Source organism: Silene latifolia, chromosome 2 (assembly GCF_048544455.1).
Source record: "Silene latifolia isolate original U9 population chromosome 2, ASM4854445v1, whole genome shotgun sequence".
Classification (NCBI taxonomy): domain Eukaryota; kingdom Viridiplantae; phylum Streptophyta; class Magnoliopsida; order Caryophyllales; family Caryophyllaceae; genus Silene; species Silene latifolia.
In genome coordinates, this window is record NC_133527.1 from 186,083,007 (window position 1) to 186,101,781 (window position 18,775).

Sequence of the window (18,775 nt, forward strand, 5' to 3'; positions counted from 1 at the left end):
ATGGGGTACATCCCGCAAAATAAAGCAAATGTGGCAAAACCGCATAGCTAAAGGATAAAGCCAATCGACCTCAATCCCTGACGCCGGCGACCACCGACCGTGACACCTTCAGCCTTCATCCCTGACGTAAACTCATAAAGAAAACACAAACACAATAGAACGATAAAGACAACCACCACCTGCCGCACTGTCGCCGACCGTCACCGTCTGCTGGCGTCTGAGTGTCTGACACTCCACCACTCGCGGTACTACTACTCGCCTGCTACTCCTACTCGGTATGTGTTCTCAGAATCTCAGTTCTTACTTCTCTTAATTTCTTATAATCTTATTAATTCGATTAATTTGTTGTTGATTGTTGATTAATTCGATTAATTTGTTCTTATTAGTTATTAGTTTTGATTAATTCGATTAATTTGTTCCCCAAATTCAATTAATTTGTTCTTACTAGTTTGATTAATTTGTTCCCCAAACCCTAAATCCCAAATTTTTTCTTATTCAATCCTAAATCCCAAATTTGTTCTTATTAGTTACGGAGTATTAGTTTTGATTAATTCGATTAATTTGTTCCCCAAATTCAATTAATTTGTTCTTATTAGTTTGATTAATTTGTTCCCCAAAACCTAGATCACAAATTTGTTCTTATTAGTTTGTAAATTTATTTATCTATTTGTGTAATTATTATATTGGCTTGTGTTAGTGTAGCTTAGAATTTGTTGTTTGTTTGTAGATGATGAAAATGAATAGCTTACAATACTTTTTTTTTTTTTGGGAAAATGTAAGCATTTCTCATTAGAATAAAAAAGTGTCCCAATACAATCACATTACAAGGCATAGTCTAACATAAACTATCCTTCACACAATCTAACTTCATCCAGCCATCTTAAAAAATTTGCATTGTTACATTTAAACTTATACTGCCCAATTCGAACACCCACCTCCTGCTTAACAGTCTTCACAAGGTACTCTGGTCTGCTTACCACGCCTTCCAGTCTACATTTGTTTCTCATTTGCCAGATATGGTACACCAGGCAAGAGAGAATCATAGCAATTACCTGTTTCCTGCTAGCAAATCTCTGCCTCCATTTTATCCACCAAGCCACCCAATCTAGCTCTGGTAGCCTAGTTTTACATCAGTCAGAAACCAGGCCCAAACATTTATGACTATAAATGCACTGAAAAAACAAGTGATTATGGTCCTCTTCCATAGCTCCACATAAATAGCACCTGTTTTGCTGAACGATATTCATTCTAACCAGACGGTCCTGAGTCAACAGACGATTGTGAGCTACCAACCATAGACAAAAACCATGCTTAGGAACGATACATCTAGTCAACATCCAAGGGTACCAGCTTACAATATTTGTGGAGTCGGAAGTCACAAAAAACCACATCGACCTCTTCTCCATTGTTATTAGAACCTCAAAATTTTTTTGAATTTAATGTATAAATGTTGTCCGCAATTTAATGTATAAGTGTTAGTGTAGCTTAGAATGTACTATGTATTGACGATATTTGAATTTAATGTATAAATGTTGTCCGCAAATTTTTTTTCTTAATGTACCCCCCCTTTACTCAAATCCTGGATCCGCCCCTGTGATTTAGTCGTTTAACTCTGTAAATTTCTGTATATACTTCAACAGTCTTACTATAATTTCTGTTGTTGATGGTTATCCATATCGTGTGCTGTTAGTTTAGATTGATTGTAGTGATCATATGTTGGCTTCTTGCTTGAACACTCCTATCTTCGATCACTACCAATTAAATGTATGTAGGATGAACTGCGAATCGATTCCTACGTATTTCGCATTCGTATTAGTTATTATTATTTTCCGTATTACATTGTAAAAACGTATCACCAAAGTTGGCTGGTGTGAGTGATAAGGGCTCTCATCTCTTAAACAAGTGGTCAAGGGTCGATTCCTGACTCTTGTGAATGAAAAAGCCAAACTTTAGGAGGGGTCAATCCATTAAATTGCCTTCATTACCCCGAAGGAGATTGCCCCAGTTGTCGGTAGGGGATACTCTTAGTCAACACCAAAAATATAAAAAAAAAAATACATATTCGTATCGAAGCGTACCATGAATTAGGCAACCATGTGTACGGTGTCTTCATTACTCATTTACATTGTATACTAATTTTGAAGTATTATTATGTTGGTCGGTTATAGTACATGTCATCACTATCATTGATCAGTATGGAAACCAGACTAGACTGCTATGCACTGTCATCAATTTGCATTTAAAGAATTCGGTCTAATTTTCACAAGCTGCTACTTGTTAGGTCGATTTTATCCATCAAATATGAGGGTAGAATAGAACTAATTTAATTTAGGGTTATTTGTATTAGGATTGACATCCAACCATTTAATGCAACAAACAATGGGAGTCATCGAAGATGGAACTATAAAAGGGAAATTGCCAAGTGAAGAGGTTTTCGCGGTTCATTACCCTGGATATCCTTCTTCTATGTCACTTGCTGTTGAAACCCTGGGTGGCCTTGACGTCATTGCTAAGGTACATTATTTGTTTGTACCAAGTTATCAAATTTAATTTTCACTAGCATTTGATTTTTTTAGATACAATTTTAGTTGAGTATTTTTAGTTGAATTTTAAATGTTTATTTTATTTATTATATGCAAGTCTATTTCTCTGAAATACATGTAAATACATGTCATATGTGTCTAATACAATTTAGCAAGTCAAAACACGGAGATTGAATTATATTGGCTGAACGTCTAAACATAGTATACATGTCACGGTAGATTATTGTTTTATCACGTAAAATGTGTAAAAGTTATGAACTTGATTTGGTATTCAATATTTGTAGGCTCATAACTCAGAGGCAAATAAGTTGGAGCTTCGTTTTCGACCTGGTGATCCGTTTTCACACCCTGCATTTGGCCATATTCGTCCGTGCAATAGTTTGCTCTTAAAAATATCCAAAAGGAATGTTGGTGACAATCAAAATGACAGTTGCCAATCCAAAACTTGCGACTCTACATGCAATTTAGTGCAAAGTGGTTGTTCTGTAAGTGTTCTCTCTGCAGACATTGTTGCTCGAGTCCAAGAAGCTTATCATTTCAATGGTTGGTAATGTCGTTCATTTACCATTGTTTGAATCTTGCCTTGGATTTGCTTACGTTGCCATCTGTATACTAGTCGCATACGTTGCTCTAATGAATATAACTGGAGTAGTTAAGCAATAAACCATTCGAATGAGTTGGTTGAATCCAATTGCTTAAAGGAGTATAAAAGAATACATACGTTGAAATAGGCATATGATCGCTGGGAACAATATAATTGTACAAGCCTCTACACTGCTCTTCCTTGACAACGACTATCCTGTTATGATTCCATATATAGCGGTTATATTTAGGAGTTTAAATTAGTCCTAACTTGTTGGTCCATGGTATGCTATCTTATTACCCTTGTGATTAATCTTTAAACACTATTATTAATTTGATGTGTGCTCTTAGTCTGAAAAGTGTGAACATTTGTAATCCTGATATCTATATCATCATTAGGTCAAGAAGGGAAATGTCCATCAAGTCTGTATGTGTATTGTAGCCCTTCATTTTTTAATGTTTTCTCTCACGTTGCCAATTTTATCCTTAAATCATCTTCGTGGTGTTGATCTTAGCTAATTCATTGTGATAAAAGTCACCTCAAAGATAACATGAAATTCATGCTTTGCTGTTAATATTGCAATTATGTAATTGAATTAATATTTTTCTGTAGGAATGGTGGATTATCAGCATGTCATTCCAGTCCATGCAAATGCTGGGCGGATGAGTGAAATGAAGGGACCTGTTGGTAAATCTGTTTTTTCTTCTTTTCCAGTGTTGTGGTTACTTATTTTCATCTAGACATAGTGATTCATTTTGAATTTCGTGTTTGTAGACACAGAAAATTTTGGTGATGTAGATGATGACTGTCCGATGATACTAGTGCCTCCGCTATTTTCTCCCAAAGATGTCCCAGAAAATATAGTGTAAGTTACTCGTGGGTCATAAATAAATCTCTTTCTGGCAATACGTGAAGTCAGATAATTAAATCTCGGTTTCAGTCGCGGTTGTGGTATTGGTTTTCACGACCTAATCTTGTTAAATGCCGCCAATATTGCCTAAAATGCAGCCGCGGTAACCTCTCAAACATTGATAATTCAGTCCTGAATCGGTGCCGTACCCGATGTTTAAAACCATGCCAGAAGTTTACTTATTTACTTATTTTATGTTATTACCCCGTTCTTATTGGCACATTATCCCTAATGTTTACTTATTTACATGTTACCCTTTCTAAAATCCAAATAAGGGAAATATTGTGCAAAACTTTATCTAAATAATACACATTTTTGTAAAAATTGTGCCTTGTGTCTATAAGGTGCACGCCTTTGTCTCGCGCCTTGCATTTTGTGTACTCGGTCCCTTGTGCCTTTTAAAAATAAGATTAAAGGGGAGATCAGGTGATAGAGAAGGTTATAGTTGGTTGGGTAAGTGGTGTCAATGGTCTTAGGTTGTTTAAGAAGCGATGTTGGTGGTCTTAGGTAGTTGGGGAGGTAACTAGTGTAGATCCTGCGCAAATGCGCGGTATATATAGACATTTTAATTTTTAATATACTTATAGATTTTAGATTTATATCTCATGAATTTTAAAAAACAAAAATTAATCTTAAAATTAATTTCATGAAGTCTGTTTTTTATTAAAATATTTTAACTACCACATATTATTTTAATAAATTATTTTTTCGTCATGAAGTTTATAATAGGAGTAACAATTTATGTATAGATTATAGTTTTATACCAATTTTGTTTTATTTTTGTTAAACGATTATATTTTTAAATTTAATGATGAAAAGTTTATTTTTAAATGAAAAATTAGTTTAATAAATGAAATCTAATTTGTTTCCATATATAATGTAGAACACTTTGGAGGGAAAACATTAGAGAAGTTTTATTCTCTTAGTATATAGGGGGATTTCGAAATTGATCTCTGATTAATGGATATGTAATATTGCATAATATATTAGGGGTAAATTTTTGTGATTGGAGATTTCCGAGATAATATTGTAAACATTGCATAAATTGAGGGGCAAATCATAGTTTGTTTCCATATAGGATTGTATAATTAGAAAAGTCAAAGTATAATTTATTTTCATGTATAAGATTCCAAGAATTATCACGTTAGAATGTTAGTAATGATGCCAAATCAATGCAAAATCAATTGTTTTAAGTCGAGGGCCCAACTTAGAACGTGCTTTGTGCTGTTTTCAATCCATAAGGCAGGCCCATCAAAGTGGGAAGACACTTGGCGGGAAACTACTAAGAGAATGTTATTCTCTTAGTAGTAGGGGGGATGTTGATGGTTTTGAGTGTCTTGATGGTTGTCCGGAGTTGGGTGGGTGGTTGGCTAAGGTTTTTAGCGGATGTAGGGGGAGGTTAGGTGTTTGGTAGGTTGTGACTTGTGAGGAAGTGGTGGGGTTGGGTTAATTATAATTAGTGGGATTTAAACTAAAGGTTAATCATAGTATTTGGTGTATAAGTGAAAACGTTACACGGATAAGCTAGTAATTTCAACACTGAAAACTACCAATGAGGGATAGCGGGAACATCATTCCATCACGCGGAGGAAGTGGATAGATACCCAGTATAATGCATCTTTGTTGCATATCACATTTTATGCTTCTCATGTGTTACTCAGGTTGAGACCATCTACCACATTAAGTTCCAAGAAAAAACAGGAGGGAGTTGTACAACATCGCTGGGAGGTATTTTAGTTCTTGTATTACATACATGTGATAATATTTGAACATTTAATAGAATATCAAACTACTCGCTAACTCAATTAAACATGATAAAGAATGTTTAGAGTGAGCCACTTTCCATACTAGGGGCACTAATATTTGATCACAGAAACAACTCTGCCAAATTTGCCAATTTTATGACTACTACTTGGAGCTCTACATGCTTTAACTTAGCTAATAGTTGTGTATGATATGTATTTTCTTGATGCAGATGGAGATTGAACCATGTCTTGCTATTGATTTCAATATCAGTGATATCCTCATCTGTAGATCATATTGAGCATTAGTGAGGATTTTGTATGTGTTAATTGTTGTTGATCATATAAATGCATGATTATTAGGAGTTAGGAATTTGGCTACCACATGACCGAAGTTTGACATTATGCCTGTGAATGTGCATATTGGCTGTTTCTATATAGAGTTTATTGATAACACCACCTTTTCAATACACATTATAATTTCATTTTTTTTTTGTTTGAAAACTCTGATCTTTTATTGGCTGTCACTCCCTTTAGCTATAGGGAGTGGGTTCTCTGATGAACTACATCAGTTTGGCTTTTGGTTCTTTATCGCAAAAGCTTCATGTCTTATGGAAAACTCACCGCCCCCGCAGTACTTTATTCTCTTGTATTTTTTTCTTCCTAGTACTTAACAATCACACAGATACCTAAAAATGTGAATTGGGAGCAATACATACCAAAAGACTCGGAACAATGGAAATTGCAAATGGCTGTGTCTAAGTTTTTTGCTGAACGCCCTATCTGGCCTAGAAATTCTATCTTTGAACGCTTGGGTAATATGGGCCTTAAAGTTGGAGATCATACGCTAAGGAGGTATCATCAATAACTTATCTTGAAGCCGTTCTTCTATTGGGTGGTGTTTCACGTTTCGCCTCTTGTTGTTCACTGACTTACATTTCTGTTGTTGTATACACATCCTGTTTCCTTGTTAATTTTGTACAGGCTTCTTTTTCGAAGTGCATACTATTTTGGTAGTGGACCATTTCATAGATTCTGGATCCGAAAAGGTTATGATCCTAGAAAAGATCCCGAATCCCGAATGTAAGTACTTATATTTCATCTTCTCTATTTATGACCTAGTAACCTCTATACTATTTTAATTTAATGGCCAATATTTGTTTACCTTGCAAATAATAGTGACTCCTTTTTAGGATGAATGAAATGTGTGCTAGAAGACACGAAATTACTACTCCGTCTGACCAGCTTTTAACTACATGTCTAAGCAAAATAATGTAGTTGAAACTGAAAGTTGAGTAAAGAGTTGGGGTCAATAGCTATATGTACATGATGCGGTCATAAAACTTTGTTCGGTACATGGACAAATAATTCATTCTTGTATTTAAATGGCCTTGCTTGTAACTCACCTGTGGGATTGTGTGTGAGAATTTCATATTCGTAAATGGTTCAGTCAGCAACGGATTTAGGCTGATTGTATCCTTTGATATATTTTAATTTTTATTCTTTTCCTATGTTTTACCATCTCCTTCACAATCTACTTCGGTATCCTCGTGGAATATCTGAAAATGATACAATTGTTTAAGATGGCTAGCGTTTTTATTCCCTGCCAGTATAACATTGTCGTAGTCATCATGGTGTATGTAGCTACAACTTGGAAGAATGTCATACAACAAGCGTGGACATTTTTTTTTATATATATATTTTTTTTATCACGGCTCAAGTCATTAACTATCCCAGTCCTTGGGGCTGCTAGTTTCACTGCGTGCTCCTCTTACTATTTGGTGTCATTTCAAGTAGATCTTATAGACCTGTATATTTATTCTTCGTTTCATTGATTCTTCATTGTTATGTTTCACTTTCCAACAGATATCAGAGAATGATTTTCAGGGTTCCGCCACCTCTGAGAGGTTATTGTGATGCAACTAAAGGGTAAGTAATTGTTTCCTTTTTTCTTTGTTAACATATATTTATTTTGTTTGATGTGCTTTCAGAGCTCAAATGTCTTTTCAAGCGCAAGCAATATATTGTTGAGGCTGATCAATGCTGATAACATTGTGCAAGTTATTTATTTTATTTATTTTTTTTCCCTGCGATCTTATGTGTGTGGTATGTTTATCTGTCTCAAGTATACATCTGAAATGGTGAAATATACTCCATAATGGAAAGTAGTTATGAAATAAATAGTGAAAATGGAAGGTATTTCAGAGACGAAGGGACTCAAGGGAGTAGAAAGTTCTTTATGTATCTTTTCATCATTCATTTCACAGATTGAAGCACAAGTGGGAGGACATGTGTGCATTTCGAGTTTTTCCATACAAGTGCCAGACATACTTCCAGCTTTTTGAACTTGTCGATGATTACATTCAAGAAGAGATCCCTAGATTTCCATACTTAGCTGTTTGCTCTGTAAGTGTCTCATTTATCATATTCTTGTGTTATAATTTTAAGATTGGCAGAGAGTTACTGAAGATTTTTGTTGTTAATTCATGAATTTTACCTCCAAAGTGCAGTGGTATCTATGTATAAGGATTGCAGAATAATATGTGCTTTCTGGGAATGCCTTAATTCTAGTAGTTATCTTTGCATGTGCTTGTGATTTTAGGTCTTAACTTAGTTCAGGATGGAGGTGCTTACTATGATCAAATAGTAGAAATTCCAGATAGTGTAACATCAAACACACCTTTTTAAGACATCATTGTATTTGTCGACATATACAGAGAATCGCTTCTGGTTAGAATTTGATGTTCTTCCTGAAAGCTCTCTTAAGTTCTTTTAGAAATTATTCTGTACTTCCTCCATCCTCTTCAAATTTCCTACTTTCTTTTATGGGCTGTCCGTCTTTAAACTTGCTGCTTAGGAAGCTTTCCCCCTTTGTCCGTTATTTGTGTTCATTATGATTTCTGACCCTTAACTTTGTTCAGCTTACATTTTTCTGCTACATATTATCGAACTCCTTTAAGTTTTGTGCCGTATAAAGTATGAAGTTGTAAAAGTGATGGAATAAGTATATACTTTCAAATTGGTCAATGACCTATATATGCTTAGGTAAAGGTACATCATCAAATGACAAGGCATCAGAAAACACAAATTGTAAAACTTTAGGGTCAAAAGATTTGCATCTTCTTCGAATAAGTTGCAACTTGCAACAAATGAAAAGTGGCGTAGCTTCAACTGCAGTGCCATGTCAATGAACCCAATATATGTAATGGACGGGAGAATATAACATGGACAACATTTTAGTGACATCTTCCATGTTGAATAGGGTAAAAAGTATTTTGGTTCACCTGAACCTTGGTTATGGAATTTATCTTGATTTGAGAGGGTGCAGAAACCATAATGAGCAGTACCTGTGCTCATGGTATTACATTGCAGTATCACGTTCCAATCGTGGTAATGTCCGCAAATCGCGGCTGCGTAGTATAATGCGATGGCATGTCCAATATCAGGGCTCGTTTTAAAACGAGTCATAAGCCTTACTGGTCTAGTTCGATTTTCTTAGCCTTGTATCAGCCAAGTATCGGTCAAATATCAGTCGTATCGGCCAAATATAGCTGTACATGCAAAATATCAGCCGTGTCAGCCAAATATTGGCTATTCTTGGCAACCCTTTTTCATACGAAGTATCCGATAATATCATCGTGGACGATTGAAAATCCTTCACTTAACGGCCAATACGTCACGTAACTCCCGATATTTAGTTCATGCCTGTGTGAACTCTTCTTACACTCTGTACTTCACCCTCTACCTCCAACGTTGAACTTATCACTCGGGAAAGGTGTTAAGGGAAAAATGGAAGTGGTGGTGGCATGGAAATGTATGGTATAATAGCACATTAAGGCAATTCTGTTCACGTTGCTTCTGTTTTGAGGTATTAGTCAACTACAAGACACTTAATCAAGTAATCCTTTCATGGTCATATAAAATGTTATAGTTTCTCAATATGATCCATGGCGAGTTTCGTAAATCGTAATATGCTTCATGGTAGGCTCACCGATTCTTACTGCATTGCACTGATCAATTGTAAGTAAGAGGGGCAACAGAAAACAATAAGTTTTAGCAACTTCTGAATTGTTGAGCAAATATTTAAAAAATAAATAAACATCACTAATAAAAACAGATTGATTATTACTGTGACGATGATGATGTGGGTTCAAAGTGAAATCAGTTCTTGGTGTGATGTCTTTGCCTGATAAAATCTGAGGGCTTCATGTCATCTCTTTGTGCTTTCTTGAACGGCATCTCGTATATGATGGTTTGTCCTTATTGATGAAATACAAGTACAACGCAGCCATCACTGCTAATTTGTGCTGGGCCTCGAGATGTTATTTATAAAATTTTGAAGCTTGGTTGTATCATAGTATAGTCTCAACCGTTTATCTTGTAGTTTCAACCTCCGCCCTCAAATTATGATTATAAGATGGTCTAATGGGAATTTTGGCCCCGTCATTTTTACTAGTCTCCACTCTCCTCATCGGACCCAAAGAGTACTATTGAAGGTTTATGATTCACTAATTTCTGTGTTTGTATCATTTTCACTTTACTTTTTAATTTCGGTGCCAGATTTCCCCCCTCTTAATACGTGTTCTTCTGTTCTGCTTTTGCGTGTGTGCAAGTCTCTTTCACTTTACTTTTCTTAATATTGATTTTCTGTTTTAATTTGATATCCTCTGTTCTGCTTTTGCATATTATTATCAATGTAGCGTTCAACTGGATGGTTCTCATCATCAGCGCTTGACAATATAAGACTCCGTGTTGCATTGAGGTTTATATCTGTGTATCCTCAAGGTGGAGCTGAAACTTTTGTGAAATCTATATCTGACAAATTTGAGAAGTCGAAGAATCAGCGGTTTGTAGTAATTGAGCCCAAGCTTGGAGAAGACCGTGAATCAGTAGTTAACCAAGGTATAATAAATAATATTGACATCAAGTTTCTCTTGACGGCTATCTAGGGAAATTTTGCTGATAGGTTCTTCAAGAAGTGGAAAATTTGTGTTTATGTGCCCTAAAAATAAAATTGTGATGTTAAGTCATTGAGCAATGCAATGATGCACCTTTTTTTAATGAGTTTTTTGTCTGATATTTTCCAATTGGTCACTGGGTCGCTGTAGAGCCCAGTCGTGAAGAAGATAAATCAGAGGATATTAATGACGATGAGGTTGACGAGGAGGATGAGGAAGAAAGTGACTTTGAGGACGAAGTTGTTGATGAGATGGACCTAGATGACCCTACTTATTTGGTGAGAATACACAACTCAGTGGTTGCTCTAGTCCAGTCCTGATTAACCAAAACATTTGCCACTTTTGATTCGATGCTACACCGCATCTGTACCATATTCTGACGGTAGTGTTTATATGTTTGATTCCAGGATGGAGCAGATCCTGATTTCTCCTTGCAGTCATGTTCCAGTATCCTTATGTTTTGGGTTCTTGAATAATAATATATGCTCATATATTAAGGCCCTGTTTGGTAAACGGCATAGTAGGCGAAATTAGTAGATTCCGGCCTAAATAGTAGATTGATCAATCAATCTCCAATTTCATGTGTTTCGTAAGTGGCATATTGTGATAGCATATTGGTCGGAATCTACTATTTTTGAATATGCTGCTAAAGTTATCTGCTTTGACAAATATCCGTTTGCCAAACATGGCCTAAACTCTAAAGCATTCCCCAGTTGATGAAAAGCCGTACTTGTGCTAATGTTGTTTTTGATGTTCAAACACTCTTGTCTGATACCCTTTTCCTATGCATAACTTAGATTTGGGCGCAGAGAACATTTCAAAAAGTTACCTGCAAGAACTTTTTGGAAGTTTCCCAACCGCGGAAGGAGCTCCGAATCAGTTGCATGGTGTGGATAGTGAAGCTGAATATCAAATCTATGAACAAGATAGTGATGGCAACAATTCAGATGATGATTACTAACTAACTTAGTTTTGCTCTTCCAATTCTTTTTGCTAAGAGGTTCGGTTCTCTGTTCCTGAATGCAGCTCCTGCACATAAATTCTAGAGGGTATGGTGCTGATGAAAAATCATCAATTTCTTTAATGTCTCCTGTCTCATTTGCACCATCATCTCCGGCTACAAGAGGCTACATAGGCCGTTGCAAAAAGCTATTCCCTGAAATACATAACTGAAAGCTAGGAGTCTCTGTCGGTTGTAAATTTTTAACTGTGCCATAGCTCTGAGAAAATTTTTGAGGCTGGTATAGTGATGGCCAGTTTACCTTTTTTGAAGGAAATGGTTTATGCAAAACAGGCTGGTTTGATGTCCGAGAGAGGAGGGTGGATGCTAGCTCGGAAAAGAATTATGATGCTGCTATAGGATGGGTGGCATATAATAATGGCTCAGGGAGGGAGATTGCTCGGAGGAGCATGAAAATGAGGGCTGAGTCGGCGTTACAAGCCGAAGCGTTGGGTATCCGAGATGTCCTGAACTGGGCTCAAGGGCATACTGGAGGATCTACAAAGGCTCTACGTTTTCTTTCCGTGTTTATGCGTTAACTTTTTTTCTAGACAACTAAATATGATAGCGCATGGCCTCGCTCGACAGGCCATGAAACTGTAAGAACCTTTATTTACAGTTGCAAAAAAAATGTCCGAGAGAGTTCCGTTCTTTTTCGAGATAGTCTCAAGGGACTTGCTTGCTATTAGACTTGACAAAATTGACCTGACCCAAATAACCTGACTCGACACCCGAACTCAAGCCTTGAGCTTGACTCGAACCCGAATTGACTAAGCCCAATATAACCTGACCCAAATATTTATTGTTTTATGATTATTATCCATAAATAACATATGTAATCCATTTATTGGTTAAGTCCTTAAAGCTACCTCAGACTTTACTTTTCTACTTTTACTTTTTTTTAAAAGAAATAACATATGTAATCCATTTATTGGTTAATTTCTCTTTATAATGGTATCGAGATTCACCCAAAGTCTTAAGTTGAGTAGATTATTGGTAGTCTTGACTCTTGAGTGAGTCTTATCTCAAGACTACCAATAATCTTTCTCTTAAAACAACATTTGTTGATAATTGGGGACCTTGTTATGGACTTTACTCGGCGGGAGACCGTCTCACCAAATAACTAATGATTACGTAATACACCACACATTGGACAAGATCCGAGAAAATCAGTCATAGTGAGTTACTGACTCCCCCGGCCCCCTTCTTTTTTTGTCCTCTCTATGTCGTTTATTCTGCCTCTTGACTACTACACATAGTCATACACTTCTACATTTTCTTCCTCTCAACAAGACAACATGTTTAACGTGCTCAAGAGAATGTATATTTCTTACGTCACAAAATCTTATTTAAGACGGAAGTTCTGTAATTTGTAAATACAAATTATGAGTTGATTCATTCACTATTCTAGACTAATGGAGGTAAATGTTTCATTTTGTTTGCAGTAAATTTAGTGGCATGAAGTTGATGCTCTTCCAACAACTAACATCATTTTCAACTAATCCGGCTCAAGGAAGGTATACTTCACAGTTAATCATCGTTTCAAATTCTTAATACATTTTTATACGTAGCATGGGCGGATTTGGGGAGAAAAAGTGAGGGTAAGTGCCCTCACATGACCTAACAATTTCAGCTATATGTACAAGTTAGTTCTCCTAGTATGCAATGTAATATTACTAGTGTAGTGGTAAGTGTAGGGGACTTATAACATGTAGCCCCAAGTTCAATTCCCATAGTTGCCTTTATTTTATTTTTTCCGAGTGTCTCAGTCAATAGTATACGTTTCTGTTTTGGATATGTTTTACTCTCTACTCTCTCTTTTAATAATATTAAAATCAATTCCTCTCTATTTGTACCTTGTTATGGAGTTCATTTCCTCTTCATTTCCTTGGAAGAAATGGAGATGTCATTCCTCTCAACGGCCAAGATCGTATTTCGGTGCAATCTAACGACTCTATATTTATGCATAAAAATAAAGGAATAAGAGAGGGTAAAGTACAATGCATTATTTCATGATTGTTAGTGATAAGATTATAAAGGGGAGAGTAGTTCTCCTAATAGTTAGAGAGGTAACTGACTCTCCATTTCCTAAAAGAAATGAAGAGGGTCCTATCTCCTTGTTATGTGTATAAAGCATATGTAAACATTTCATTGGAACAAAGAGAATACTTCTATGAAAGTTCTAGTTCTAGTACAGGCTTGAAAACAAGATAGCTTTGATAACCGGAGGAGCAAACGGAATTGGCAAGGCAACGGCCGAAGAATTCATTAAACATGGAGCTAGAGTCCTCATCGCCGACATTGGCGACAAAAATGGCCCAAATGTAGCAAAAGACTTGGGCTCAAATGCCCAGTTCGTCCATTGTGATGTTGGTGACGAGTCCGATGTGGCGCAAGCCATTGATACAGCCTTGGCCCACTATGGAAAACTTGATATCATGTATAACAATGCTGGTATAGTGGGCCAGTATTACCCGCCGAGCATATTGGATCTAGATCTGGATCAGTTTGATCAAATGATGCGGGTCAATGTCCGAGGCATTATGGCCGGGATCAAGCATGCTGCTCGGGTTATGATACCAGCAGGGTCTGGTTCGATACTTTGCACCGCGAGTATTTGTGGGGTAATCGGTGGGATTGGGCCTCATGGATATACCGCCTCAAAGTTCGGGATACAAGGAATAGTAAAGTCTTTGGCTAGTGAATTATCCAAACATGGGGTTAGAATAAATTGTATATCACCTGGTCCAATTGCGACCGAAACGGCCGTGAACGGGATGAGTCGAGTTTATAAAAAGGCGAGCCCGGAGCAAATAAAGACTATATTAAACGGTTTGGGCGAACTAAAAGGAGTTGATTGTGAGGAAATTGATATAGCAAAAGCAGCTCTTTATTTGGCTTCTGATGAGGCTAAATATGTGTCCGGTCATAATCTTGTGGTCGATGGAGGAATGACCTCTTTTAAGACACTTGATTATCCGTCTCCGGAACAATTTGAGTAATCCTATTACTTGCGTACATGGAGGGCATGCTCGTGCTCCATATGCGTTACTCTATGTTACGACTTTCGAGTAGTCTATTTATTTTACTTAATTAGTGTTTTTACTGTATTTTGGAATATATGAATTGATGTATTTGGACGGTCTCAAACTATTTGAAGATCAATTGGTCTCCCTTGTGACGGGTTACCATTTGTGACGGATATTTTGTGAGATAAAATGGTAACAAAATGGGTTAGTGGAGAAAGGGGACCACATGAATAGTGTTGCAGAGAGAGAAAAAGTGGGTACATTGTGAGATAAAATGGTATCCGTCTTCAGCTTGTGACGGATATGTCATGTCTTCAATGAGAATTTGTGTTTGAAGATAGTTTTGCGTAGAAAAACCAGTTAGTCAACATATGTGTGCTTTTTTGGTCAATTTCACTATGATCTTCCCTTTGACTTTTAGGATCAAAGTTTCAAAACTTCAACCTTCAATAGACCAAAATGTAAAAAATACAGTATGATACTGACAATCTTTCGGGGAAATTATAATTTTAACAAGAAAAAGTACGCAAGGGCTAAGAATGTTGTCAAAATGTCGTTTTGTATTGACAAAAATCATGGAATAAGATCATAGTTATATAAAAACGGTAATGATAAATACAGCCTAAGACCTGTATTTAAGAACTAAATTACTTTCCAAAATGGAATTAAATTAGGAATTTAAGACACAATTACGCGTAAATTGATGTCATTAATGTTTGATTTAAGGTTTTCATTTCTTTTTTGGCACCTTTATTTATCATTTTCCATATAAAAATACTCTGAAAAATATAAAAAGACTGGCCACTCTCTCATAGTGTGAAACCGTTTCACCAAATTACATATTTACATTACATATTCCATGACAAATTAGGCAAGATCCGAGAAAATCAGTCATAGTGACCCCTGCATGCCCCCCTCCTCCTCCTCTCTCTTTCATTTATTCTGCCTCTTGACTGCATACACTTCTACATCTTCTTCCCCTCAAACAAACAACATGTTTAGCTTGCTCAAGAGAATGTATGTTTACATTAATTTGTTAAATTATTACTCAATGTTGATTCATCATTTTTATTATTGCATAGACTAATCAAGATAAGTGTTTCATTTTGTTTACAGTACAACTAGTGACATGAAGTGGCCTATGATCTTTCAACAACTAAGATCGTCTTCAACTAGTCCTTCTCAAGGAAGGTATATATATTTAACAAAAAGTTAATCATCGTTTTAAATTCTTGTACATTTTTATATAGTTAGTCTTGCGTCAAACGCATGTATGCATGTAACTAAACCTGACAAACAGATCATGTCATGTCTGGATCGTGTTTGTGTCTACCTCCCAATCCTAACCCAACCAATTTACTTAAACAGATCATATAGGCGATATAGCTCAGTTCAACCCAAACCCAACCTATTTAATTTTCTTATAACTCAACCTGACTTATTTAGCCCATTTATTATCAAATCGTTATTAATTTCATCTTACATTCTTAATTCTTACTCAACTAAATAGTGCATGTAACCAAACCATTATCTCGTAAGATTGTTATACGCAATAACGGAATAATTAGGATTAGAATTTACAGTTTACATAAATTAGTGCATTGGTGCTTCTATGATTTCTGCTATAAATTTTTTCTATTAAGCCAATTAAGTCGATTAGTCGAACATTCTCCTATCATCGTCCAATTATCATCGTCCAACTATTATTTTACTATTAAGGCTAAAGAAAAGTCTAAGCTTCAATTATTAGTCAAGGCCAATAATGGATGTATCTTTCAAACGTGAAAAAGTCTAAAGTTAAGTTTTCGTTGAAAATCTACATCTTTACACTGGAAAACTATACGTAAAAACATTGATGTAAACTACTCCCTCCTATTTACAATAAACTTCCCTATTTCCTTTTTCCGTCTATTCACAATAACTTCCATATTTCCTTTTTTGGTAAATGTTTGTGTGGTCCAAATTTAATTGTATGGTGGGGTAGTGTATTTGTGTGGTCCAAATTTAATTATATGATGGGGTAGTGTGTTTCCTTAATTTTTGTGCCAAAATGAAATGAGAGGTTTATTGTGAATAGGAGGGAGTATATTAAAATGCAGAAAAACTTTAGAGAGACGGTCGTTAGGAAATATACTATAGTAGCACTAAATTGTTTCTAAATTTCAAAGTCTAATATAAGTTGCAGGGAGGCACTGAAAAAGAAAATAAGAAAATTGATTTTATGATCTTGGTTCTCCTAAGTCCATTAATGCGAATATATTTGTCTTTGAGAATGAAGTTTGGTGGTTAGAATTATATAAGTCCCCTAAGAGCGATCTAGCCAATCTTATTATAAAAGTATGAGTGCGCACTTGATAAATAGTTAGCGGTGTAAGGAAAAAAAAAATTAAAATCAATTTTTTTTCAAAAGACTTCAACAATGGATTAAAATGCGCAGACTTGAAAATAAGATAGCTTTGATAGCTGGAGGAGCAAATGGGATTGGCAAGGCGACCGCCGGAGAATTCATTAAGCACGGTGCTAGAGTCCTCATCGCCGACATTGACACTAAACATGGCTCAAATGTAGCAAAAGGCTTGGGCTCAAAAGCCCAATTCATCCATTGTGATGTTGGTGACGAGTCCGATGTAGCCCAAGCCATTGATACAGCCTTGGCCCACTATGGAAAACTTGATATCATGTTCAACAATGTTGGTATAGCGGGCCAGATGTACCCGCCGAGCATAACGGATCTAGATCTTGATGAGTTTGATCGAATGATGCGGGTCAATGTCCGAGGCATGTTGGCCGGGATCAAGCACGCTGCTCGGGTCATGATACCAGCAGAGTCTGGTTCGATACTTTGCACCTCGAGTATTTGTGGGGTAATTGGTGGGCTTGGGCCTCACGGGTATTCCGTATCAAAATTCGGAGTACAAGGAATAGTAAAGTCTTTGGCTAGTGAATTGTCCAAACATGGGGTTAGAATAAATTGTATATCACCGGGTGCTGTTCCGACTCAAAGGTTAATAAACGAGATGGGCCAACTTTGTAAAACTGCGAACACGGATCAATTGAAGGATATAATAAACGGGTTAGGAGAACTAAAAGGTGCAAATTGCGAGGAAATTGATATAGCAAAAGCCGCTCTTTATTTGGCTTCTGATGAGGCTAAGTATGTCTCCGGTCATAATCTTGTGGTTGATGGAGGAATGAGCTGTTTCAAGACACTTGATTTTCCGTCTCCAAATCAATTCGAGTAATCCTAATATGTCTTACGAGTAGACGAGTAGTCTATTTATTTTACGCGATTAGTGTTTTTACTGTACTTTAGAGTGTATGAATTGTTGTATTTGGATCTTATGCAGTTTTTGCTCTTAAAATGATAAAATCTTGATCATTTCGATCAATTAATACCCGTATTGCTTTGTAGTTCAAATTTAGATTTTCCGATTTATAACTCGCTATCAAAAATTATCCTTAAACTGGTGTCATTCATTATCGGGTGATATATTTACGCGCTTACTAATCGCTTTACTAAATAAGCTGATGAATTATTTAGTAAAAATAAGCCAGAGTATATTGGATATTAATTACTGATCGTCTTTTTTGCATTTATGCGGAGTTATTGATTGAAAAAGAGAGACGACTTTAATCAAATATAAAAGCAAATTATAGTTAATCCTCCATTTGTTTCATATATATGTCCTTTATTTATTGCGGATATTACATTGTGTGCGCGCGTGCACACATAATTACAGTCCTGCGCGGTTTTCTAGACCGTCACACAAAAGCTTGAGAAGGTCGGTACCAAATGACATGATGAAACTGAAGGAAATGACATATAGGGGTTCCAGGCTTTACGCCGAGGGTCTTCAGCCCAATAAACTCGGGATTTCATCCGTTTGTGTCACTATGGCACACCCCATAGGCTGTTACTATTGCCCCATCATGTACTCCAGCGAGGGTTATCTTATAGGCGGTGGTTGCCATAGGCTGGTGACACCGGAACACGCGTAGGGAAACCCTGC

General features: G+C 36.3%; 3 protein-coding genes across 8 annotated transcripts; all 3 read left to right on the forward strand.

Annotated features, from left to right (window-relative positions):
• Nucleotides 1–21: 21 nt before the first annotated feature.
• Nucleotides 22–12,392, forward strand: LOC141643783 (uncharacterized). Of its 5 annotated transcripts, none has more exons than XR_012543767.1 (16): nucleotides 22–275; nucleotides 2,348–2,514; nucleotides 2,828–3,086; nucleotides 3,739–3,813; nucleotides 3,901–3,991; nucleotides 5,698–5,764; nucleotides 6,012–6,054; nucleotides 6,462–6,633; nucleotides 6,763–6,861; nucleotides 7,645–7,707; nucleotides 8,046–8,184; nucleotides 10,479–10,680; nucleotides 10,887–11,014; nucleotides 11,144–11,183; nucleotides 11,534–11,785; nucleotides 12,010–12,392. XR_012543767.1 is itself a non-coding variant. In XM_074453089.1 (16 exons), exons 2-15 carry the CDS (start codon nucleotides 2,368–2,370, stop codon nucleotides 11,695–11,697), a joined length of 1,689 nt encoding a protein of 562 aa, XP_074309190.1. In that variant the 5' UTR covers nucleotides 22–275; nucleotides 2,348–2,367; the 3' UTR covers nucleotides 11,698–11,736; nucleotides 12,031–12,392. The 5 variants fall into 5 exon arrangements, 3 of the variants coding, with proteins under 3 accessions (XP_074309190.1, XP_074309191.1, XP_074309189.1); XR_012543768.1 differs by having other exon boundaries at nucleotides 12,031–12,392; XM_074453089.1 differs by having other exon boundaries at nucleotides 11,534–11,736; nucleotides 12,031–12,392.
• Nucleotides 12,254–14,901, forward strand: LOC141643785 ((21S)-21-acetoxyl-apo-melianone synthase SDR-like). Of its 2 annotated transcripts, none has more exons than XM_074453091.1 (3): nucleotides 12,254–12,335; nucleotides 13,182–13,253; nucleotides 13,934–14,901. In XM_074453091.1, the coding sequence occupies exons 1-3, from the start codon at nucleotides 12,298–12,300 to the stop codon at nucleotides 14,736–14,738; spliced, it is 915 nt and encodes a 304-aa protein (XP_074309192.1). In that variant the 5' UTR covers nucleotides 12,254–12,297; the 3' UTR covers nucleotides 14,739–14,901. The 2 variants fall into 2 exon arrangements, with proteins under 2 accessions (XP_074309192.1, XP_074309193.1); XM_074453092.1 differs by lacking the exon at nucleotides 12,254–12,335 and adding an exon at nucleotides 12,953–13,057.
• A 685-nt stretch (nucleotides 14,902–15,586) lies between these two features.
• On the forward strand, nucleotides 15,587–18,160 carry LOC141643786 (tropinone reductase-like 1). Its single transcript, XM_074453093.1, has 3 exons — nucleotides 15,587–15,782; nucleotides 15,882–15,956; nucleotides 17,203–18,160. The coding sequence occupies exons 1-3, from the start codon at nucleotides 15,673–15,675 to the stop codon at nucleotides 18,005–18,007; spliced, it is 990 nt and encodes a 329-aa protein (XP_074309194.1). The 5' UTR covers nucleotides 15,587–15,672; the 3' UTR covers nucleotides 18,008–18,160.
• The last annotated feature ends 615 nt before the right edge of the window (nucleotides 18,161–18,775 follow it).